Source organism: Phoenix dactylifera, chromosome 8 (assembly GCF_009389715.1).
Source record: "Phoenix dactylifera cultivar Barhee BC4 chromosome 8, palm_55x_up_171113_PBpolish2nd_filt_p, whole genome shotgun sequence".
Classification (NCBI taxonomy): domain Eukaryota; kingdom Viridiplantae; phylum Streptophyta; class Magnoliopsida; order Arecales; family Arecaceae; genus Phoenix; species Phoenix dactylifera.
This window is the reverse complement of record NC_052399.1, coordinates 1,938,938-1,963,034: the sequence shown is the minus strand read 5'-3', so window position 1 is coordinate 1,963,034 and position 24,097 is coordinate 1,938,938. Positions and strand designations below refer to the sequence as shown.

The window sequence follows — 24,097 nt, the reverse complement described above, 5'->3', positions numbered from 1 at the left end:
AAATATTCTAATATCTAAATCCTAACGGTCTAGGAAATACTAGATTTCTCCGGGAACAGCAACTCTAGTTTTCAATATTTCAATCCTTCCTATCCAATCTGAGTTAAAGATTTCATACTTATTTCTTATGTTTTTATTTCCATGTGGTAGTGTTTTTCAAATAAAAATATAAGTTTATTTTGTATTTTCTTCGTAAAGGTTTATTTTATATTTAATTAGAAAACCTGGAGCGGTCGGCCACGTTAGTTGGACTTCGTATGGTTGGAGCAACGTGGCCAGATTAGTTGGAGGGTTCAGCGGAAGTGGCGCTCTACGGTTACCAAGAGCAAACTTCCCACTTCAAGTGGGACCCATAGTTCCAACACCTGAACCCACCAGCAAAGCCTATCAAAAGATGACACATGGTCGAACCCAGAATCCAAAGCTGTTCGACCCCAAACAGGGGGTGGGGATCCCAGTCGGTAACCGACGTTTCAGCTTTCTCGGATTACTCTTTTGGCGTGCCTTTGATCTTATCAACTCTATCACGCTCAGTTCGCCGCCCCACCAATTAAAGCAGGGCGTGCCAAGCACCGCCGCGGCCTGCACCCATCCGCAAAAAGTAAAAAAACTCAAGTGCTTCCCAAAAGAAGCACGCAGTGCCGTCATCAAACTCCTAACCAATACCCACTCCGCTTCCTGTCTTCTTATTCTTCTCCAAGGAGTTGTGTGTACTAACTAGGAGAGGAGAAGGGAGTCGGGCATGGCGATGGAGCTCCGGTGCGAGTCGACGGACTACAGGACGGAGCTGCTTTCGCCGATGAGGCTGAAAGGGGAGGCGGCGGCGGCGGCGGCGTCACAGAGTTGGAGGCTTGACATGAGCGACTTCCAGATGCCGGAAGGGCCCAAAGACCCTTCCTTTGTCTCACGAGTGTTCCGTAGGACCCATGGTATGTCTCCTCTCGCGGTCCTCGCCTTCAACGCTCTCCTACTCGTCTCGTGCTATTAATCTTATAACGCGGTGGGGACATGAGGTGATTGAATGGAAACAGAGACTATTTTGCTAGTAAAAGATTAGTTTGATGATGCACGCAATTAGTTTATAGAGGCATAATCCGATTCATGCGTTGGGACGATTTTGAAGGCAAACTTGTACATCAGGAAGTATTTTTTCAGAAAATAGAAATTTATAAAAAAATCTCTTTTTCTAGATGCATTTGTTTTATCGCTCTATCATAGACTGCATGCGCACACATTCAAAACCACACGTTCATGCACGCACGGCTGCACAAAGGAAGTCCATTTATATATTGTGTTATCGAGACACTTGTGTGTGGCCCTAAAAATCCATAACAGATATTAGTTAGCTGGAGTACGATACGCATGGGACGTTTGAATATTTATGAAATTTTATAGCTATCAATTGGCAGAAAGTTGAACTTTACTTTATGAGAATGCGCCAATGATACAAGTATCTAAATAACTTAACAGAATATTATTTTTTTATATCTTTGGTTAGTAAGTTGGAACGAGAAAAAATAGATTAAAAAAATCTTAAAAAATAATATTTTTAAATAAAAAATAAATATAAATATTTAGTTGTAGTATTAATTTTATCCTATCGTATTTTTTTTTCTCTCTTGCCGACTCACATATTTAGATATGTATCACAATCCGTTTCTTGTGTCCTGTTTGATGATGCATGCAATTAGTTTATAGAGGCATAATCGGATTCGTTGGGATGATTTTGAAGGCAAACGTGTACATCTGGAAGTATGTTTTCACAAAATAGAAATTTATAAAAAAAATCTTTTTTTCTAGATGCATTTGTTTTATCGTTCTACCATAGAGTGCATGCGCAAAGGAAGCCCACTTATATATTGTGTGACACCTGTGTGTGGCCCCAAAAATCCATGACAGATACTTAGCTACATACGATACGTATTGGACATTTGAATATTTATGAAATTTTATAGATACCATTTATAAAGGTTGGTAAAAGGTTGAACTTTTCATTATGAAGATTTAGATATAAGTATCTAAATAATTTAACAGAATATTATTTTTTTATATCCTTAATTAGAAAAAATAGACTAAAAAAATCTTAACAAATAATATTTTTAAATAAAAAAATAAATATAAATATTTAGTTATAGTATTAATTTTTTCCTATCTACATCACAATCCAATTCTTGTGTCCCGGTTTATGCAAAAAATGCATACCTAGAAAATTACACACGCGCGAGCACGCCTGCACCCAGACCCACACACAACCTCGTATGCGCACGCATTCCTATATGCCCACGAAGACACCCACACCCACACCCAGAAACCAACACCCACCCACGCATTCCTGATTTAATAAATACTCGCAATTCATTCTGCCCTTGCCCTTTATAAGAGACAGAGAGTCATAGGAAAGAAAATAAAGTGCAGCAATAACGTTCATATTTGGAGACTTTTATACACACACACACACACACACACACACACACACACACACACACACACATATATATATATATATATATATACTGTGTGTGTGTGTCATACATACATACATAGACATACATATACGTAAATGTTGGATTTTCTGTGTCTGGTCTATATATATACACAATAGGCTCATATACTATGGTGCAGTGGCTTCACTGATGGTCGTGCTCTGAGATGGGAATTTTCGCTTGACGTACTTACAATTTACTGGAGTTTCTTTGGGCGGGCCCTCTTCGCTTATAGTAAATGGAAGACCTGAGAAATGAACTACTGTTGGTTTTTGGATATTTACTACTGGAGTCTCTGTAATTATATCGGGCACTGTAGATTCTGTAACACCCTACTCAAGGTTTAACAGCGTTGATTAAAAAGCCAAACACAATATACAGGCCAGCAGCACCATAAAAGAAACAAAGGAAAATTTGTTTGGCTTTTGGTTGAAAAACAAAACTATGCTGCCCTCACAACTTATCCTGAAAGCTACAATCCAGGTCTATCCATTAAGTGTTGAGGTCAAAATTAATTTTTTCCTGTAAAATAATGCCCATAGAGTCCTTGGTTTTTAACTGTTGGGGAATCTGCAGGACAGCGTAGCAGTTTCTTGTCTTACAGGTTCTCTTTCCACTCTTAAAGAGAGAAAAAATGGAGTGTCTTTGCTTAATAGCGAACAAGTTGGCAGCCAAGTCTGTGTCTGGAAGTGGTGGAGACACGATCAAAAGATTTCTGATAAAGATGGTCATGTATCATGAAATCTACAATCAGATCGATAGCCTTGCAGTTCAATCTGACTTGACTGTTTCTAGATGCCCATTTGCATAAACAATTAGCAATGCATTCTGCTGATTAAAATCAAAATACCAAACTTAAACTAAATCGAACAGAGATTCAAGAATTCAAGCGATTCATGCTTAAACTAGGCGGAAATATTCGGTCCAAGCAATGGGTGGCCAATTTAGGCTGATAGAACCAAATGCTGCAGGCCTGACTTTTTTATTTTTCTAACAAAAGAAAAGCAGACTGTATGAGATCCTCCATTACATTTCATGAACTACTATATGGTTCTTTTGAGAAAAATGTAGGGCTATATAATTTAGGGCCATGTTCTGTTTGTGTTTGATTTGACGATCATTCAACTTTTATATTTTTCTCATCCAATTTCTTATAGCCATTCAACCTTACAAATTTCTCCTTCAAGTTGTGTTTAAATCATTTAAAACATTCCATATTTTCCAATACAGTGCAATGTGATTTCTTATCTATATTGATTTCCAATACTTTTATTTCATCGAACTTCTCAAGGAATTGGAATGGGAATTGTTCATTATCTTTTGGGGCTATGTATTATTGGTTATACTTTAGGATAAAAGTTATAACCATAGTAGAAATGGTTTTCTCAGGTTAGTTAACTCCAGCACAGGATTTGAAATCCCAGATATAGATTTCTATCTCTATTAGCCTTGCAACACCTATGCATTAACTTGATCACTTCAGGGTCGTTGTATTTTACTCAAGTAATACATAAAATCGTATGAAGGTTCTACTTTGTTATTTATTGTTTGCATAGTAAAATTTATATCATGTCAACCTAATCTTCTACCTATCCTTAATAAAGTCAAAACTGTAAAGTATCTGTACCTTAAGTTTTAAAAATTATTATGGCATGCTCTGATCTCTCAATCAAGGATCAATACCGGCAATGATTATTGACAAACATTCCGAAGACACATTTGAACTATTAGTCATTATTTATGGTTATAATTTTGAAGTTTATTTACATTACTTATTGTATATGCAAAGTTATGTCTTTTTCTCTATATTCTGGTTTTTCAGGTAAGCAAAGTAAAATTGCGAAATACTACAAGAAGCAAGAAAAGCTTCTACAGGGATTCAATGAAATGGAAGGCATCACTGAATTAGGTTGTCAAGCAGGAGCTTCTACAGAGGTCTATCATCTTAATTTCCCTTCTTAGTTATATGTTTTCCTTCTATTTGTAAGGTACTCAAGAAATGTTCTAAAGAAAAAGAAAATCAAGAAATGTTCTTCAATTTTCTCACAAGAAAAGTTCTTCAAAAAAAAAAAAAAAGATCTAAATAACATTGTAAAGTTCTATCATCCAATATCATTTTGAGATGCTTGGTTACCAAATGTATGGATGCTAATTGGCATTCATTAGCAGTGACATCCAAACTTCTGCATATGTATAAGATTATGGAAGAAAGGGATAGGGTGGCATTTTATGCATAATATGAGAATGAAGTTACCTTTTAAAAAATCATCGTATGGACATCCATTGGTTGCATACATTGTGTACAGAACTTACTGATGATTCTTACTTTATCTTCAGGATGAGCTGAGAGAACTAGAAAAGAGCGAAAGAATGGCAATTAATACTTCCAATGTTGCCAATTTATTCCTCTTTGCTGCAAAAGTATACGCATCTATTGAGAGCAAATCCTTGGCAGTCATTGCTTCAACTTTAGACTCTTTGCTGGATCTTCTGTCAGGGTTTATTCTCTGGTTTACGTCATACGCAATGAAGAAACCTAATCAGTATAGCTATCCAATTGGCAAGAAGCGAATGCAACCTGTGGTAAGCCTGTTTCCAACATCATGTCATCCTACATTATGTCAAAATGAAAACAGACGTTCAGTTTTTCTGCATGTGCTGCTAGTTGATCATCTTTCCTTTTTTCTTTTTTTAAATTGAGAGATAGAAAGGGTGGGAGACTCATCTGTTCACAAGACTCAAAGCCAGAACATCTGCTTGTTAGGTGGAGGGGCATTATTAGCACTTGTATTCTGAGCACATAGCAGGGTTCTCCAAATGGCCTTTTCTCTTCTTATCACCCAATAGCCCAATTTACTACAGCATAACCCCTGTGCCACACTAACAATACAAGCATTGCATCCTTTATGCTCTTTTTACACTTATTCCTCACCTAAATATGGCATTCCCCTAAAGAGAAGCAGGAGGGCTGCCTACATTTGGTCCAGTATGATGCTGTGGTGGTAGATATTGACCAACTAGAATATAAATTAAATGTTCTAACTGTAAATTCTATAAATATTTATCGGTGCTAATTGAAATTATTTAATAAGGTTTAGGTTAGCATGTCATATCTTCCAAATTCTTCATCGTATAATTGAGCACGTTACACTATGGGAAAAAAATCCTTAAATTATCAGTAGTGCAAACTTCTGTAGGTAACATGGAAAGCGATGACTTGATGATACCTTTTTACTAAAGAATGAAAGTGGGGGAGATCTCTGTAGGTGAGAACAGATTAATATACATTTCAACTCACAATCAATATCTTTGATAAAAATCTTGATGCCACTTCATTGAATTTTGATTGGGTTTTCATATACAAATTGCTCAGATAATTAACATATTTAAGCTGTTACATTAATTTTTATGCTAAGGGTAAATTTAGATCTACTGCTTATTGAGTTTCAGGAAACACAGTGGCATAAATTCTTGAAGCATAAGAAGATGCGGAACAGATACCTTTACAAAACTTTTGACTGCTTTAGTTTGTTTTGCTTTTTGTTTGCTCTTTTTTCCTCTGTATCTCTTTTGTTGGCTTAATGAAATATGGGTTGCTTCAACTACCCTTTTCTTGAAAGAAAAAGGAAACAAAAAGAAAAGATTTAACTTACACTTGTAAATTGCTTGGTTATTTGCGGTGATCTTCCTGTAAACAAGTTAAATCTTATTATTTTTACTATGCAGGGAATTATAGTTTTTGCTTCTGTGATGGCTACCCTCGGTTTCCAGGTGATGTTAGAGTCCGGTCGAGAACTCGTTACCCAGGTAGATGTTCTTCAAGTAAACCTAATAGTAATTGATTTGATATGCCTAATGAAATTTGTGTTGTTGTTGTATGGTATTATTAATGACGATGACCCTTAATCGTACATTAAATCTTTTCTCAAGGTCAGAAAAGTTACCTTGTTCTTCTAAATGTATGACACAAAGTGACATATGCTCCATATTGTAAAATAAATTGTATATATTTTTTTTTAAATTTAATCTGATAATAGCTAATTGATCTTTGATTTTACTTATCTTTCATTATAACTCCCCATTTATATAACAAACCTTGAAAGCTGCACAATCTTAGAGAAGCTTATCTGTGTGAACAATTATCAACCTAGATGCTGCTTTCTAACACCAAAATGAACACATTGCAGGCTCACCCTACTTTTGACCATAAAAAAGAGAAATGGATGGTTGGCATTATGGCTTCAGTTACAATAGTAAAGTTCGTCCTCATGCTGTATTGCCGCACCTTCCAAAATGATATCGTCAGAGCTTATGCACAAGATCATTTCTTTGATGTCATCACTAACTCCATTGGTCTCGCAACAGCTTTACTTGCTGTTAGATTCTATTGGTGGATGGACCCTGTTGGCGCAATACTGGTAAGTTTATTTGCAAGGATGACTTATTTACATTTAATCGCATCTAATTTATAAACATATGCCTGCCTGCATACATCCATGCGTCCACAGACATAATTATGTACAAGTGCTCTGTGCAAAAATTAAATTCATGCAGTTTTAAGTTTTCCAGTCCTATCATGCAAATGCCAACAACAATACTAGTAATACTTTTTTTTTTTTTTTTGATATCAAGCACAAATGTGTTCATGAATTAGTTAACTTGTGATGCAGATAGCTCTATACACAATAAGCACATGGGCGAAGACTGTACTCGAGAATGTATGGTCATTGGTTGGGAAAACTGCACCACCAGATTATCTAACAAAGCTGACATACCTCATTTGGAATCACCATGAAGAAATCAGGCATATTGACACAGTCCGAGCATATACATTTGGTTCTCACTATTTTGTCGAAGTAGATATAGTCTTACCTGGTAATATGCCTTTGAGCCAGGCGCATGACATCGGGGAAACACTCCAGGAAAAGCTTGAGCAGCTACCGGAAGTCGAACGCGCATTTGTGCACATAGATTTCGAGTTCACTCATAGGCCAGAACATAAGACCAAGGTCTGAAATTATTACGAGTAAGAGTGATGTTAACAGTGATGGCAAATGCGGTGCTTTGAATGAAACGATTTCTAATAAATGTCTTTCTGTCTCATGAAAAAAAAAGAATAATTGAAGATGAGATAGTGGATGTTGGTATGATGACTCTTGGTATGTCATGCTCCAATTAATCTCTTCTCTTTTCTATATACCTGCTTCTTCGATAGCTATTTTCACTTTTCCCTTTTCCCTTTTTTTTTCCCCCTCCCCTACCATGGAAGACGGAAAAAGAATACAGTGCTTCGGCTTTCCTTGGCTTTCTAGTAAAGGGCAAAGAGGACGAATAAAGACAGATGCTACGTGCTACAAAGCAACGTAATTAATTCAGTTGGTCGATGTATCTATCGATATTTGGCCCAGGACCGGCTAGCAATGCTCCATCCATGATTGTGCTGATTCGTACTGGATTTTGTTGCAGATAGCTTTATACACGATGAGTACATGGGCAAGGACTGTCGTGGAGAATGTATGGTCATTAATTGGGAAAACAGCACCCCCTGACTTCTTAGCGAAGTTGACGGTATCATTTGGAATCGCCATGCAGGAATCAATCATATCGCTACGGTTAGAGCATATACTTTCGGTTCTCAATACTTCGTTGAGGTGGACATTGCCTTGCCTGGGAATATGCTTCTGAGCCAAGCTCATGACATTGGTGAAACACTCCGAGAAAAACTTGAATGGCTGAAGTAGAGTCACAGGCCTAAACATAAGCCTAATGCGTGACGACATTAAATTTATAGGTGACACCAACAAAGTTTTGACAGCTTTTACTAGCACTTCGATGAATTTGTATGTGCTGAAACTTCTTTTTCTTTTTCGTTTTTTTTTTAATCCATATAGAACAATTATTTTTGCAGGTATGATGCTTAGTTGAAGATATTGTAAATTAAAGTGCTTGTCTGGTTATTAGTCCTGTTGTTTAGATATCTGTCTTGGTCCTTTGGGAGATCAGGTATCGATAAGAATGCCAATCTTCCCATTCTCTGAGGCGTAGCAAAGTCAATGCCTGGTCTTGGTCCTCGTGGAGACCAGCAACCTTCTTAAAAGATCCTATATGATCTTGATATTTCTCTCTCATTTAAGTTCGATTCCTGGAGCAGATTAATCAGTGCATATCCCTACAAATTATGGCCTCCATACCAGTTCTTCTTTCGATATCGCTTCTTCTTCAAGATGGAAGAGAGAAGTCCCATCCAATAAGAGAAGAGGATGTATCCAAACATTTCTGGGATATGAACTCGTAAATTTAGAAATATTATTTTTCAGAAAATTTAATATCTTGAGGGATAACATCATCCAAGAACTTGAGTCTTTGACACTCGTTTTCTAAGCAAGGAGGTGCGTGCCACTTCGAGCTCGCCCTTTCTCCGCTAGCGCATGACCACTCCCTTAAGCGGCTCTGTAGGTACTACAGAATTTTGTCGGTGAGAACTAGATCTGATGTGAACAAGTTGCATGGATGCGTTTGAGGTAGCTTCCAAAGGATCGCTTGCCTGCCCGAGAGAAAATCCTAAAAGTTTCTTTGGCCCCACTGAATTTTGTATTTTTCACGGATCACGTGTCCAACCATCTGATGCTTGACGACATCAAAATGTAAGCAAACATGTTGCTTGATCTCGGTTGAGATGAAAGACTAACAAATTAGAAATATCAAGCATCAATATAGTAAAATAATGATTTAGGTTAACATATTGATATCACATGCAGAGCGATGACCATTCGAAAGACCAACGAGCAAGAGGTTGGTGACACGCCCTGAAATTCCAGTCAACTCTGCGGGCAATCTAACAGCACGGAGTTGAAAAAGTAGGGGCCGCTGCTGAGGCCGCGCTGCCTTTATTCCACGGCCGTCTCTTACTTCGCACTTTCCACTTCACACCACCCCACACCTTCTTACTTCTTTGAGCGAGTGAGAAAAGAGGGCGATGGGAGAAGGGAAGGCTTCTACGCTTGTCCACATCCTTGTGGTCGCCCTCAGCCTCACTGCCTTCGGCTTCGCCATCGCTGCCGAACGCCGCAGGAGCACCGTGAGCGCTCTTCGCCCTTCTTATTATCCGCTGTACCTCTTGGTTATAGTGAAGTAGGGTGTCGCTCACTTGATGTTGGATGGAGATCTTTGTGATTTTGCCTTTTAGTCTCTGTTTCTTGGCCATTATGTGGATGTCTTTGCGATTAGGTCTACTAATTGAATCAATGAATTTAGAAGTTATTTGGTCTACTAGTTGGTATTTGATTAGGTCTAGTTTGTATGGAAACTGTATCTTTTAGGGTAATATGCAATGTAAGTAACAGAACACTTCTGTTAGAGTAAAAGGTTTCAATTTGCATTGGAATTTCAGAATGCTGAATGGAAGATGGAAATTGTGACCTTGATTGTAACCGTAAAAGATGATTTGAAAGGGGGAGGGTAGACTAGGGAGCGCATTTTGTACAAAGATTTTTAAAAACGTACACCAGGGAAATTGGAGCAGAATAAGTAAGGTTCAAATACAAGATTTTAAAGTGTAATGACTCAATTCATGGGCAAGCTTGGTGTATGAGTTCATCCTTTGCAACCGGACAGCAATGCCTAGGAAATTCGAGTTACTTCTTGGGATTGTTGACGCTTCCTTGATTTTTGTTTTGTTTTTTATTTTTACATATGGCCTTGCTCCTTTACAAGCGGTAGGTTGTGTATGTGTGTGTGATAAAATACATGCAGTAAGTATTTACCTGGAGGTCCATGAATACTTCGTACGTTTGCTACTAGTTTCCCTAGTAGCAGATGGATTTTATACCGATGGCTTGTGCATTGTGTCTGCACTTATGACTGCAAGTGCTTTGTTCAGCTACATGTTGTTCTTGCATTACCTTGTATTTCTGGTTGACCACATTAAAGAGGAAATTTTGCTGGTGCAAACTTATCCTATAATTTCTTTTCTTTAGTGCCTAATAACACTGATGCTACATCTATGGCTTGAAGCAAATAGTCATTCCAGATTTGGGACTTCAAATTGCATCATATTTCTGGCTTTTGATTGACCCCCATCCCTGTGGCTCCCTCTGTGCTTGCATGAAGGTTTTGACACATCGTTGTGTACTCATGTTCAATCTGCTGTGGGACTAGAATCTCACAATCGCTTCATCGCTGGATGTTTATGAAAATTTTAGCACATGCCACAACAGGATTCTGAAAATGTGACTTTTTTTTTGAAACAAAGTTGGCAAATGATGGAGATAACCGGTTAAATGTGTCCTTCGGATTATTGATGTCTAGAGGTGTAATCAAGCTTATTTGATTGGTCAAATTTGGCACATTTCCTATTTGATGGAGCTTAGTATCAATATGAGGTTAAACAAGCATATTTTCCGCAGCTTGTTACCCTCAAAGTGAGCTGGATTTAAATTAAGCTTGATCAAAGCTTAGGTCAAGCTTGAATTTTAGGGCCTTGTTTGAATGAAAGTAGCCTATGATCCATTAAACCTCGTCCGCAGTGTGGGTCAAGTCAGCAAGGCTCGTCCGCGGCGGAGGCCGGTGTAGGCCAAGTCGCAATCGAACGCCGGCGGAGCGCTTGGGATGGTCGGTTTAAAGTCTGTGGTTAAGCCTTTACTATCACCTGCGGGTTTTAGTGAGATGGCAACGCCTACAGTCCTAACAGTGGTATCAAAGCCAGCGGCACGAGTTCGATTCCCAAGATAAGCGATTAAAAAAAAAAACTCCCTTGCTAGGGGGGATTTTAATTAGTAGATTAAAAGCACCAACTCTGGTGTATTATTTTCTTTTGTCCTTAATCATTTCTATACCCAGGCCGATTTCACCATTAAATACTTATATAAAGGCAGATTTCATCATTAATTACCTATATAGTAGATAGGTAAGTTTTTATTAATTGTTGGGGTGGTAATTACTATAAGGACTTTTCTTTTGTTTACTTTATATTTTCTGGAAACTAGTTAACGTTCTAACTCTTGCTCCTGAGTGAAATTCCAATGCATGTCATGCTAACTTATTTTGTATGTGTGTTTCTTTTTTCTTTTCTTTTCTTTTTTCTTGCACCATTTGAGTTCAAAGTAATAGCTCTTCATTATAACACCAATACATGTCTAGGGTTTTAAATACATTCTTTTTCCTTCTGTTTTCCTTTTTACCATCTTTGGCATTGGCTTTGGGGCACCATAGATGAGCCGGATTAGTGACTATGAGCCTAATTTCTGTTACAGGTTGGGAAAGAGGTGACTGTTAAATTATTAGGATTGAATTTTAGAATGCTTTAGGTGTTTGTAGAGTTCACAAGACAGCCTATGAGGATCCTAATTTGGATAAGCTCTCATTTTGTTATATGTTTCCTTTTCTGTTGTTGCATGTTAATAAATCTCCTCATGAAGGGCTGGTTAATCCCTTAAAAGTTATGCTAAGAGGCCTTGTATTGTGAAGAGTAGGTTGTTCTTCCTTCTTTTCTGTATTTCCTTATTTTATTTCTAGAAAGGAATTTTACTTTTATGCTTGGTGTTCCTAAAGCTATAGAGGATCCACAAGGGTCTATACAAGTGCTATTTTTGATAATATATTATTAATTTCAGTTGTGATAAATATTTGAGCTTTGCTTCTTCTCTGTCATGGGTGATGGATATACATGAGCATTTATTGGGCCAATTCTAACCTAGCATGAGCTAAGCATCCATCCCCCCATGCTAGCTCAAGCTTGGCAGGGCTCAATCTCAAGCCTAACTTTCCTATTCCAAGCCTAGCCTTGTTGAATAGATCAAAGGTCCAGGCAAGCCAAACCAAGCAAAACGCTAGAACGATTCTTGTCGTAGCATCAATGTTCATGAGCCACTCCTCCGAAGTTCTAATGGTTTCTTAGGATTAGGGCTTGGAGGAGAGGATGAAGAGGCAAAAGGGAAGGCTACTAGGTTAATGTTTACTTATTATGTAGTATACATTAATAAATATATTAGTAACATCTTTTATTTTATGTGCTTCAGGCTAGGCCTAGCCAAACCAAGGTAATATTTATTTAGTCTGGGCCAGGTTGGAAATTAAGCAGGTGTAGAATACGGGTTCGACTTGACTTCCTAGCTCAGATACCCTTGCCGAGGCTTGCCCTGTTGTCAAATTGCTAGCCAGGCTGGTCTGATTTTCCAAGTCTAGTGATGATACCTTTGGGTAAATCTAGTGTTTTATATGGTGTTATTGACTGTGTTACTGTTATCTTGTACTTCCTTTCCTGCTAATATTTTTCTAATCCATCTGTTATCTTGTATGATCCCATAAAATTCCTTTAAACTAGTGATTTTGCAATCTCTGAATTCAAGCAGATCCTATATAGTTCATCTTAAGTATTTTGTACTTAGGCCTACACCCCAATTCAGGTCTGCAACAAAGACGACAACATTCTTGAAATTCTTCATAGAACTCTGATATTGGGCTAAGCAAACCTTAGATTACTAATCTCCACACCTAGCCTTGCCTATTGAAACCTATTTCACTTGTTTTTGCCATCTTAATTGTTCATCTTTAATAAGCCTGATTTTCTTTCTCTTCCTACATCACTTCATCAGTGCTCTAAATGATGAATAGGGAAGTTTATATGGAGGACCAGTAGGTGTAAGGTGGCGTTGGTGGGTCTTAGAGTAGGCTTTGACGGAGGCATGATTTACAGAGTTTTTCCAATTGAATGGACCTTTTTTTGGTTAGGAACCACTGGTGGAATAAAATCCAGAAAGTTGATCCCATATTGATTGGTAGGACTTAACATTCTGATTTTTGGTACGTTGCTATGAGCAGCTCTGGTGCTCGATCTTGGGTCTTAGGTGTGGGTCGGATCATGATAAAGAAGGTTCGGTGGTTGAGGAAAAGGAGAAGCAAACAAGAACAGAAATATTTTGGATGAAAAAATATTGAAGAATGATGTGCCAGCAATTCTGGTTTTCGAGGACTTGGATAAGAACAAAGAGCACATATTCTGTGGCCTCCCACCCTGTGGCCTTTATGGAGCCACATGGTGGTTAGCCCTAGGAGTTGGGAGATGTGCTGCAGGCAGGAGTTACAAGGGCCCGAAGTGCTGTCGGGCCTCCACTGCATGGGCCAATCACTGTAGGACCGCACAAGGGCCCAATTGTGGAAGGCCCCAGAGATCACTAAAGTATGAAGTTTACCTGACCTCAGGTTCTATGGGTGAGTCTTGTTGAAAATTTTGTTTATGTTTTTTGATCGAACCTTTAATTTAGACTATTGCTATCAAGTTGTTTTCTTACCCAATCTATACAGTTTCTTGCATAAATGGAAAATGGGTACTTAGGTAAACTATTGGAAAATGTTTTCTTTGTTTTAGCCAATATAGTTTTCTTTAAGTGTAAGAATGAATGCTAGTAATATTCAGGAGTAATTCAGATAAGTTTCTTGTTCATGTAGAAGTACCTAGAAATGACTCATATAAAACAATAATTTATATTTTTCATTCTTTAAATTGATGAACTTAATATCTTGGTGCGCTGCAAGCTTGATTTAAATAGAATACGACATCAGCAAAGTTAGAAAGTGGGTAAAATCATAAAAGAGTGGGGAAGGGACTCAAAGTGGATGTCACAAGGTCAATTGTTCCGGGCCACAGCTTCTGTTCATCTTCTAAAGGCATGTGACAATGACGGTCGGCTTGCATTGTATTCACTGAAAGAATAATAAAAAACGAGGAAACAATTATGTTCCCACAACTCACCAGATTATTGAAACTGCACTTTTGGCTGTTCTATGCTTCTAATGTTTCTTGTTTTGTTTGTTGGGCCTTAGCTGTGGGGTTAGACATTGTTTTGGGGTTCCTTCTCGCTCCTATGATCCAGTTTGTCTCTATGATTAGTGAAACTCGAATAGTCAATAATAGCCCAGTCACATATCTTGATATAGTTAATGGCTTTTTTGTCCTTGGGCTGGGGCAGAACTATTTGGAGTCTTCTCGGAGATCTACCTAGCTCATTCATCAATATTTCTTGCAAATTGTAATCTGTGATTGACTATGAACACCGATTGACATGTAACCCATATGATTAAAGAAAATTCTGACATCCTTATCTTTTAGCTATTTAACCTTGTATTTGCTTCTGGGCATTACTAAATTCTCTGTTTTGCATGCCAGGGTACCATAGTTACTGATAACCTCAATGCTACATTCTGTGTTTACGATTCGGATGTTGCAACCGGCTATGGAGTTGGTGCTTTCTTGTTTCTTTTCTCTAGTCAATCTCTGCTCATGGGTGTCACAAAGTGTATGTGCTTTGGCCAACCATTAGCTCCTGGTGGAAGTCGAGCCTGGTCGATTATATATTTTGCCTCTTCATGGTGATCTTTCTTCCATATAGGATCATAATTCTCACAAATCCTTTATTCTGTTTATAAATCGTGAATTACTTCGGGATGCATTATGCGAATGTGCTTGTTTGCCAACTGCAGGCTGACTTTCTTGATTGCTGAGGCATGCTTGTTAGCTGGTGCGACAAAGAATGCATACCATACAAAGTACAGGCATATGATCTATGCTTCAAACTGGACTTGTGAGTCTTTGAGGAAAGGAGTATTCGTTACTGGAGCTGTCTTCGTGGTCTTCACCATGATACTCAATGTGTATTACTACATGTACTTTTCCAAAGCTACAAGTCAGGCTGCGCATAAAACCAACAGGGCAAGCTCAACTGTCGGAATGACTGGTTATCCTTGACTGCAACCAACTCAAACTCCACAGTTCTAGCTAGAAGTTTATACAAATGCTCCATCTTATCTCCCGTCATGTGATATTTGACTTGTTACCTGCAACTGGTTTTGAAAAGGCTGAGTTTGATTCTGGTAATTGTAGATGCTTCAAGTGTCTTAAGGTTGCTACTGTGTGTTCTTATCCGCATGTTTCTGCTTTTGTTTTGTTTGTTTTGCTTTCCATAAGTGATGATAGCTCATTATTACTCGCTAAAAAGTTGGTAATTGTGATGGTTTGAGAGTCAATTGAGATATAGTGAGTAGTTCCGAACCAGAGCCAGAAGACCTAATGATGAGGGTCTTTGGCCTAAACTGAGAATGCAATGGGAAGGCATTGTTACTGTCTCAGGGATCTCTTGCTGTTGGTCTAAGAGAGCAAAAGTAATATCGGATGGTACCTATTGTGGGTTGCTGCAGTTAAGGAGGCAACCTTATCCTTTGTGAGGAAAAGGTAGTGATCATACCCATCATCCGTCAGCAGAAATTCTTGGTTGTGGATATGAGCATGGAATCCGGTCCGGGTTTTACTAAACCTAGACCTATACACATGGAGATGTTGGGTTTTAATTTATGTTCCACCATTGATGAATTGGGTCTGGGTTTAGGTAACATATGTGTATCGGGTTCAGGCGAGGATCAGGTCTTGGTAGTCGTCAGGTTTTAGATGTTATTATCTAAGTTAAACAATTTATACTGAGAATAAATATTGAGTACATGCCACAAAAATATAAATCATTAACAAGCACTTGATTGTTAACTATGTAATAATAATGGACTAAAAATTGAAATTTAAAGTCAAATAGAAATGTCTCAACATGTTTTAACATGTCATTATTTCATATTTTTTGGTCAAAATTTCTAGAAGAATTGCATAAGATCTGGTTGCATATTTATATTGTAGAACAAATTCCATGTGTTAAAATGTCCAACTTTTTATTTTGCTCTTACTGACCTTATTGTTCTGTTTGACTTTCTAGCATCTCATAAGAAGAATCATCCAAAGAAAGCCGTTACTGGTTGCTTGTCCTTGTTAGATCCGTTACAGACCCAGCAAAACCTGTGCATTATATATCAGCATTTGAAGAATTGGCTAATTAGTGCTCTTTATTGTTATTTATTTGTGAACTTTTTGGTATATATTGATTCAGCAAAGTAGGGACTTGGATTTCATTTGTGTGGGTTCGTATAGCATCCGGTGACTGGAGAGGTGATTACTGGGACAAGCTCAGATTTTGATATTATCACAATGCAAAATAGATCATCTCTATACAAAACCAACCTCCTCATTGAATCATACATTCGTGCTAGTACAAAAAACCATATAATAATATATCATTAATCGGTGGTTTGATTACCTTGATGCTTTGAATTCAACTAAATGGCCAATATAGCCAGAAACTAATAGCGAGCTTGGATCATCTGACTTCTCATTTTCCTTGCAGGCAGCCTTCTAGTATATAATACCATTCCTAGTGTTCTTATTTTCCATATGCGATACATCTCGCTCATTTACTAAGGAACAATAGCCGATGCATCGCCAATAATTTTTCAGATAAGATGGAAAAGTACCCGTATCAAGCACTTGTTGAAGCCCCTACAAGGATTTCTTGTGCCAAAATCCTCCTTGAAGCTTAGAATATGAAGACTCCCAAGCCACAGTGTTGATGATGGGTGAGAAATGAAACCCACAAGCATGGCCAGGCATCCAAATTCCAAAGATTCCAACGACACCAAAATATTAACTTACTACGTGGTTTGTTCTCCTTCTCCGCATTATCAATATTTGCTCAGCATTGCTGCATTATTATTATGCCTTGGAAGTGAAGAACTTTTGTAAACGAAGTCTTGGTCTACTCAATTAGAATTTACGATCAGGTGTTCTTCCCCGTACACTACCAGTGTTCTCCCGGCTCAACGTCTACATGCCATGACCATAGGTCAGAGTTGCGCTGTACTCTGAACGATGTTTGCGGCGGTGTCACGCTCGTGTCTTGAGGAGCCGAAAAAGGAGGAGAAATTATATTCCTGCACCATGTGGCGGTGCACCGCACCAATCAGACGTCCTAGTTTTTGTGGGCTCCATATATTACATGCCAGCCGCCCTGCACATCTTGTCTCGATCTGTTTCTATGGCGCACGGTCCACTGATGTGGTTCACAGAGTGCAGGGTATATTTTCTCCAAAATAAGGGGCATATGAATTTCTCTATTGTGCGCCGCTGATGAAACAATGGCACTAACATAACCACTCTTTCATGTATGAGGCCTTTGATGCATAATTCACATAGAATTAGAAGGTGGTTTTTTTCCCCTAAAACTTGCTCTACTGAAATCTCCATTAATTAGTTAAAATAAGAAATAAAAGGAAATACGAATTGGGGCTTGTCTAAGTGGTCATGCTGCTTTGCTTAGGTTCCCGAGCGACGCATCACCAGAACTCTGAACTCAGGTAGTTATGGTACAAATAGGTCTCCCTCCCAGTCTCCCTCAAAAAAGTGGAAAAAAGAAAGAAAGAAAGAAAGAAGAAAGGAAGCTAGAGTCTTGTGCCCAACAGACCATTTGATGGTCCAATGTCGCACCACCCTTCAATCTTGCATTGAGATTTGTGAAACATGGCCACCTCTGGTGCACGACAGTCGTTTTGGATGGCTTTTGCTAGCAAGGTTTGGTTCAATTGATCAAAACTCTCCTATTTTTTTTGGTGTACATCAAAACTCTCCTTTTAGTGCTTTCATTTAGGGGAGTTCTGGGTTCGAAACGTAAATGGTGGCATTTTCATTGTATATTTCTTAAAATTTTTTATCAGAAAACAGGTGAGTGTTTGATTCATCGGACTTTAATTGATGATTACTTTCAACCGAGGCAGCCAGGCAGGCGACACTAACGGAGGTTGATGATATTTGGATGGTTCTTGGATGGAGCATCACCTGACATCAGCTTTTAGATCAAGACAAATCCATTGGTAGAAATGTGAGCAATCGAGACAAGGCTGTGGGGCATCCAAATATCCAATAGCAGAAATGCGAGCGGCGAAGGCAATGGTACGGACAAATAAAGCGAAACATGAGCAGCGAGGGCATCTAATGGTAGAAAAGCTCTTCCTTCTGTCTTTCCCTCCATCTCCCACCACCGAAGCCGACGCTGATTGCCGGCGTCGCCGCTCCATCAAACGACATATGAGAAGATTCAGGCACTGAGATCGTCGGCGGTCACCGCTGGAGTTGAGGGATGGTGTCGGGGGCGCAGTCGAATGGACACAGGCGCTGCCGGCGCTGGGACGGGGGAAATGCCTCTCATATGCTGCGGACGTCCGCATATGCTTACTGTGCGAATCTACTCTCCACATAGAAATATTATGCGCTCAATAGAATCAAATATCCTACGTCCGCATATTTATCTATGCAGGATTTTTTTCTTTCGCATAAAAGTGTTATGCGCGAATGGAATCCGAGCACCTGTTGTTCCGCATATTTTCTGTGCGGAAGTAAGTCCACACGAAAAAAGTTATGCGAGATTGACCCCTAGTGCACCAAGTCTGCATACTTTTATCTATGCGCCTTTACAACCGCACAAGAGTTTTATGCGAGGACATTTTTCGCATATTTGTTATGTACGAAAAAATCGCATAATATTTCTAAGCGCACGGACTATTCTACGTACCACGTGTCCTCCTGTTTCTATGGCGATTGGCTTCCGCATAATAATAATCCTGTGTGCACGACGGATCCCATAACCTCAATGTCTCTATTTTTATGCGCTCGTCTGCATGAAGCCGTTATATGTAGGCTTTTTTTTTTGGAAAACGCAGTGTGTTTCCTAGAGCGTTGGTCTTGTGACTTTAGGATTCGCGCCCATGGAAAATTTCCAGAGAGAACACACTCGTTGGGCAATGGGGCGGTCGTCGCCGCCGCCGGCGAGAGGGGAGAGCCGGATGGGACCTGTTGGTGGGAATAAAGTTTCCCCCCAAATGATATAAATGCCCCTAAGAAGCCGTACAACCTCCGACCCCGGACAGCCGAAGTCAGCGTCCGACCTCGGAACGCTCGGCCACGAGACGACCGACCCCGAAACCTCCGACCTAAGAGAAACCCCGATGTCCGAGGACCGTACTCTAACACCCCTCCGGCATTTATTGCGCATGGCCGCTGTAATCTTCCGGCACACTCAACAATAAATGCGGATCTCCGGCTTACTCCACCATTAATGCGGATCTCCGGCTTACTCCATAATGAATGCGGATCTCCGACTTACTCCACAATAAATGCGCATGGCTCCTGACATCTACGGATCCCCAGCTCTCCACGGCAAATCGACCCAGCAGGGTCTAGTCGACTATGATAAGTCTCTGATCTCGGCCATGCCGCCGACATCAGTGCAATGATTCGCCTGACCGAGCGCCGACCTGAACAACATGCCAAGCCGTACTACGGCCTCGCCCTGTTACACCACAGGTAAACCGACCCCCGCATATAAAAGGGAGCCTTGGCCTCTCAAGAGGGGATCGAAACGTTCATACACCCAAAAATCACTGTCTATCTCCTTCTCCCCACTATTCGCCCCCTCCCTGACTTGAGCGTCGGAGGGCCGGCGCCGGAGAACCCGGCCACCGGTTCGTGTGCAGGCACCCGGACGGAGGACGCCGCCAGCCAACGGATCGCCGCCCCGCTGCGAGGACCTGCTGTTCCTTCTCTCCGACCGCCCCGGACGGAGGACGCCGCCCGCCGACAGACCGCCGCCCCGCCGTGAGGATCAACAGTCGCTCCCTCTCCTCGACCGAAGGTTGCCCCCGGGTCCAATTTCCAGCAACAGTTGGCGCTAGAGGAAGGGCCCGAGTAGCAGTCATGAAGTTGAGAAGTAAGGGAGCCTCTAACGTCTCCCGGCGTCCCCCGCAAAGTCCTGGACACTCCGTCCAGAATTTTCCAACTCCGGCTGACCCAGCTCCTCAAGTCCAGCCGGAACAGTTCAATGCCCTGGCACAGCAAGTCCAGGCCCTGGCCGCCGCCGTTCAGGGCCTGCGGCGCGTGGAGGCTTTACCGGCACTTCCCCCGCGGGCCCAGGCCCCGCCGGAGTGTCTCCCCAACGGCCCGGTTCTCCCCAGCCAAAATTTGCATGGCTCCTCCAGAGCCAACAATGGAGAACGAGCTTCTCTCCGGAGAGAGTTACCGGGAGAAGGTTTCGACCGGAGACCCCAACTTTCTGAGGCGGAGTCAGCCCCGGATCACCGTGAGCTGGCGCAAACCACAGCGACAATCCCACGGGTGGGGGAGCTCGACCGAAAAGTCGAGCATCTGGAGCGCCAGATTGCGGCACTCCACAGCAAGAAGGCAAGACAGGAAGGGGACTTTGAGTTCACTACCAAGTCCCCCTTCTCCCGCCAGATCGAGGACGAGCCAGTTCCCGCGAGGTTCAAAATGCCTCAGGTGGAGCCCTACAGCGGAATCACCGACCCCCTCGACCACTTGGAGAGTTATCGGGCCCTCATGGCCCTACAAGAGTCCTCGGAGCCCATACTCTGCAAGGCCTTCCCAACAACCCTCCGAGGGACCGCTCGGCTTTGGTTCTCTGGTCTGAAGCCGAACACGGTGTCCTCTTTTGAGCAGCTCGGCAGGCAGTTCGCCACCAACTTTGCTGCCAGCCGGCGCCAGCGACGGACATCAGACTCCCTCCTAGACATCAAGCAGAAGGAGGGGGAGTCCCTCAAAGAGTACCCGGACCGCTTTACCGCCGCCACATGGGAGGTTCGCGAGCTAGACCAGTCGATAGCCATGTCGGCTCTGAAGACTGGGGTCCGCTCCTACCGATTCCTCTTCTCCATCGAGAAGAGCTTCCCGGCCGACTTCACCGAAATGCTGGCCCGAGCCCGGAAGTACGCCAAGGCCGAGGAGGCAGTCGCCTCCAGGCGGGGGGCAATCGAGCCCACCTCGAAGAAGCGGAACAAGCGCCGCGACGAGCGCGGTCGACAAAGGAGCCGGTCTCCCCGCCGAGAGAAGAATCTCCCCAGACTGAGGAGCCCGCCCCGTCAGCAGGGGCGACCTCAGCAGAGGACACCTCCTCGTCCGAGGTCTCCACCGCGGCCCCGGACGTACCAGGCGAGGTACGAGAACTATACACCCGTCAATGCTCCTCGGGCCGAGATCCTGATGGAAATTGAGGGTCGGGACTTCTTCCGACCCCCGCCTCCTATGCGAGACACGGAATTTTCCCGAAATTTCAGGAAGTACTGCCGCTTCCACCGAGATCGCGGGCACGACACGGAGGACTGCTTCCAACTCCGGGACGAGATAGAAGCGCTCATCAGACGGGGAGTACTCAACCGGTTCGTGAGGAACCGACATGAGGAAAGGAGGCCGGCGGAGAATGTCGCACCAAACGAAAATCCTGGCGGCAACAGGCCTATCGCCGGCACCATCAACATGATTGGGCGGACCTCGGCAGGAACAGCCGCCCAGGGAGCACCCCCGAAGCGCCCACGCACTGATGAAGTCATCTCGTTCTCGGACGAGGACTTAGAAGGGGTCGAGACCCCTCACGATGACGCTGTGGTCATCTCAATGATTGTAAATAGGTTTGATGTAAAGCGTGTCCTAGTTGACAATAGAAGCTCAGCCAACATTTTGTACTACCATGCCTACCAAAAAATGGGGTTGACAGAAGGACACCTCCGGAGAATCAATGCCCCGCTGGTCGGGTTTACCGGAGATGCGGTCCCGGTTGAAGGTGAGGCTAGCTTCCTTGTCACAGTTGGCCTCGCCCCCCGGGAGAGCACTGTGAGGATGGACTTCCTGGTGGTCCGTCTGCCCTCGGTCTACAACGCCATCCTTGGGCGCCCAGGGTTAAACGCCCTTTGAGCCGTGGTTTCAACTCGCCATTTGCTCATGCGGTTCCCCACCGGCCAAGGAGTGGGCGAGGTCCGCGGAGACCAACTGGTCGCCAAGCAATGCTACATGGCGGCCCACACAGTAAAGCAACCAGCCGAGGCACCAGACCGCCCGATGGGCCCTTCACTGCCCATAGAAATCCTCGATGCGAGGGACACTCTCTGGAAGAAGCAAGTAGAGCCCGGTGAGCTCCTTATTCAAATCCCACTACAAGAAAATTTTTCCGAGCTAACCGTGCAGGTTGGCTCCGGCCTCGGCGCCCATAAGAGGAATCGCCTCGTCAGCTTCCTGCGGGACAACGCTGACGTCTTCGCCTGGTCGCCCGCGGACGTGCCAGGAATTGACCCCGAGGTCATGGTCCACCGACTCCAGGTAAGGCCAACCAGCAGGCCTGTAAAGCAGAAGAAAAGAGGCTCCGCCCCTGAGCGACAACGAGCTGCGGCCGAGGAGGTGGACAAACTCCTCGGAGCCGGCTTCATCCGGGAGGTCTCCTACCCGGATTGGCTCGCCAACGTAGTCCTCGTAAAGAAGGCCAACGGAAAATGGCGTATGTGCGTGGACTACACCGACCTGAACAAGGCCTGCCCAAAAGACAGCTTCCCTCTCCCGAGCATCGACCAGCTCGTCGACTCCACTTCAGGACACCAACTGCTAACTTTTATGGACGCCTTTTCAGGATACAACCAAATCCGAATGGCGCCAGAAGACGAGGAGAAGACGGCCTTCATCACCGACAAGGGCACCTACTGCTACAAGGTGATGCCCTTTGGCCTGAAAAACGCTGGGGCCACTTATCAGAGACTGGTCAGCCAAATCTTTAAAGACCAGATCGGCCGGAACATGGAAGTCTATGTGGACGACATGCTGGTAAAGAGCCAAGCGGCGGAACACCACATAGCCGATCTCAACGAGACATTCGCCAAGCTCAGAAAATACCAAATGAAACTCAATCCGGCGAAGTGCGCGTTCGGGGTCGCCTCGGGCAAGTTCCTGGGTTTCATAGTGACCCAACGCAGAATTGAAGCCAACCCGGCGAAAATCCGGGCACTGCAAGAGATGTCGCCTCCAAAGACAGTTAAGGAGGTGCAGCGGCTCGCGGGGCGGGTAGCCGCCCTGGGAAGGTTTGTTTCTCGATCAGCCGAGCGTTGCCTCCCCTTCTTCAAGAGCCTCAAACGGCCGAAAGACTTCCGGTGGACAGAAGAATGCCAGCAAGCCTTTGAAGAGCTTCGGCGCCTTCTGGCCTCTCCCCCGCTGCTCACCAAGCCCCAGAAGGGCGAAATTCTTTACTTATATCTGGCCGTCTCCCCAGCTGCAGTAAGCTCGGTCCTCGTCCGGGAAGAAGACAAGCTCCAAAAGCCGGTCTATTACACCAGCCGGGTTCTCAGGGATGCTGAGACCCGATATTCTAAACTTGAGAAGACCATCTTCGCTCTCATTATCTCGGCTCGGAGACTCAGACCTTACTTCCAAGCCCACACGATAGCTATATTAACCGACCAGCCTATGAAGCAGATATTGCAGAGGTCGGATCGTGCGGGGAGGATCGCCAAATGGGCAGTCGAGCTCGGGGAATTCGACCTAGAATATCGGCCCAGGCCGGCTATCAAAGCTCAGATACTCGCCGACTTCATCGTGGAGTGCACCCTTCCGGACGACCTCGAGCCGCCATCTGAGTCTGTGGAGGAGACCCCGAGGCAGCAATGGGTCCTGCACTCGGATGGGTCTTCGACCCCGGGGGGCAGCGGGGCCGGACTTATCCTCACCAGTCCAGATGGAGTGGTGGCCGAGCAAGCTCTGCGACTCGAGTTCCCGGCCTCGAACAATGAGGCCGAGTATGAGGCTCTCATCACCGGGCTCAAGCTGACGAAAGAACTAAAAGTGGGAGACCTGACGGCCTTCAGCGACTCCCAGCTGGTGGTGAACCAGGTCCAAGGAGATTTTGAAGCTAAAGAGCCATCCATGC

The 24,097-nt window shown here is 42.9% G+C and overlaps 2 protein-coding genes across 2 annotated transcripts; both read left to right on the top strand.

Annotated features, from left to right (window-relative positions):
* Positions 1 to 468: 468 nt before the first annotated feature.
* LOC103712907 (metal tolerance protein 7-like) lies at positions 469 to 7,633 on the top strand. Its single transcript, XM_008799615.4, has 6 exons — positions 469 to 929; positions 4,306 to 4,418; positions 4,821 to 5,066; positions 6,210 to 6,290; positions 6,671 to 6,901; positions 7,154 to 7,633. The coding sequence occupies exons 1-6, from the start codon at positions 743 to 745 to the stop codon at positions 7,496 to 7,498; spliced, it is 1,203 nt and encodes a 400-aa protein (XP_008797837.1). The 5' UTR covers positions 469 to 742; the 3' UTR covers positions 7,499 to 7,633.
* A 1,590-nt stretch (positions 7,634 to 9,223) lies between these two features.
* On the top strand, positions 9,224 to 15,426 carry LOC103712906. Its single transcript, XM_008799614.2, has 3 exons — positions 9,224 to 9,561; positions 14,647 to 14,849; positions 14,961 to 15,426. Exons 1-3 carry the CDS (start codon positions 9,460 to 9,462, stop codon positions 15,223 to 15,225), a joined length of 570 nt encoding a protein of 189 aa, XP_008797836.1. The 5' UTR covers positions 9,224 to 9,459; the 3' UTR covers positions 15,226 to 15,426.
* The last annotated feature ends 8,671 nt before the right edge of the window (positions 15,427 to 24,097 follow it).

What these genes read in the sequence shown, in the direction of transcription:
- LOC103712907 (XM_008799615.4), top strand. Translation starts at nt 743, where the DNA reads ATGGCGATGGAGCTCCGGTGCGAGTCGACGGACTACAGGACGGAGCTG. An exon ending in AGTGTTCCGTAGGACCCATG is followed by an intron (nt 930 to 4,305) that starts GTATGTCTCCTC and finishes CTGGTTTTTCAG; the next exon opens with GTAAGCAAAGTAAAATTGCG. An exon ending in GTCGAGAACTCGTTACCCAG is followed by an intron (nt 6,291 to 6,670) that starts GTAGATGTTCTT and finishes AACACATTGCAG; the next exon opens with GCTCACCCTACTTTTGACCA.
- LOC103712906 (XM_008799614.2), top strand. Translation starts at nt 9,460, where the DNA reads ATGGGAGAAGGGAAGGCTTCTACGCTTGTCCACATCCTTGTGGTCGCC. An exon ending in CCGAACGCCGCAGGAGCACC is followed by an intron (nt 9,562 to 14,646) that starts GTGAGCGCTCTT and finishes TTTGCATGCCAG; the next exon opens with GGTACCATAGTTACTGATAA. An exon ending in ATATATTTTGCCTCTTCATG is followed by an intron (nt 14,850 to 14,960) that starts GTGATCTTTCTT and finishes TGCCAACTGCAG; the next exon opens with GCTGACTTTCTTGATTGCTG.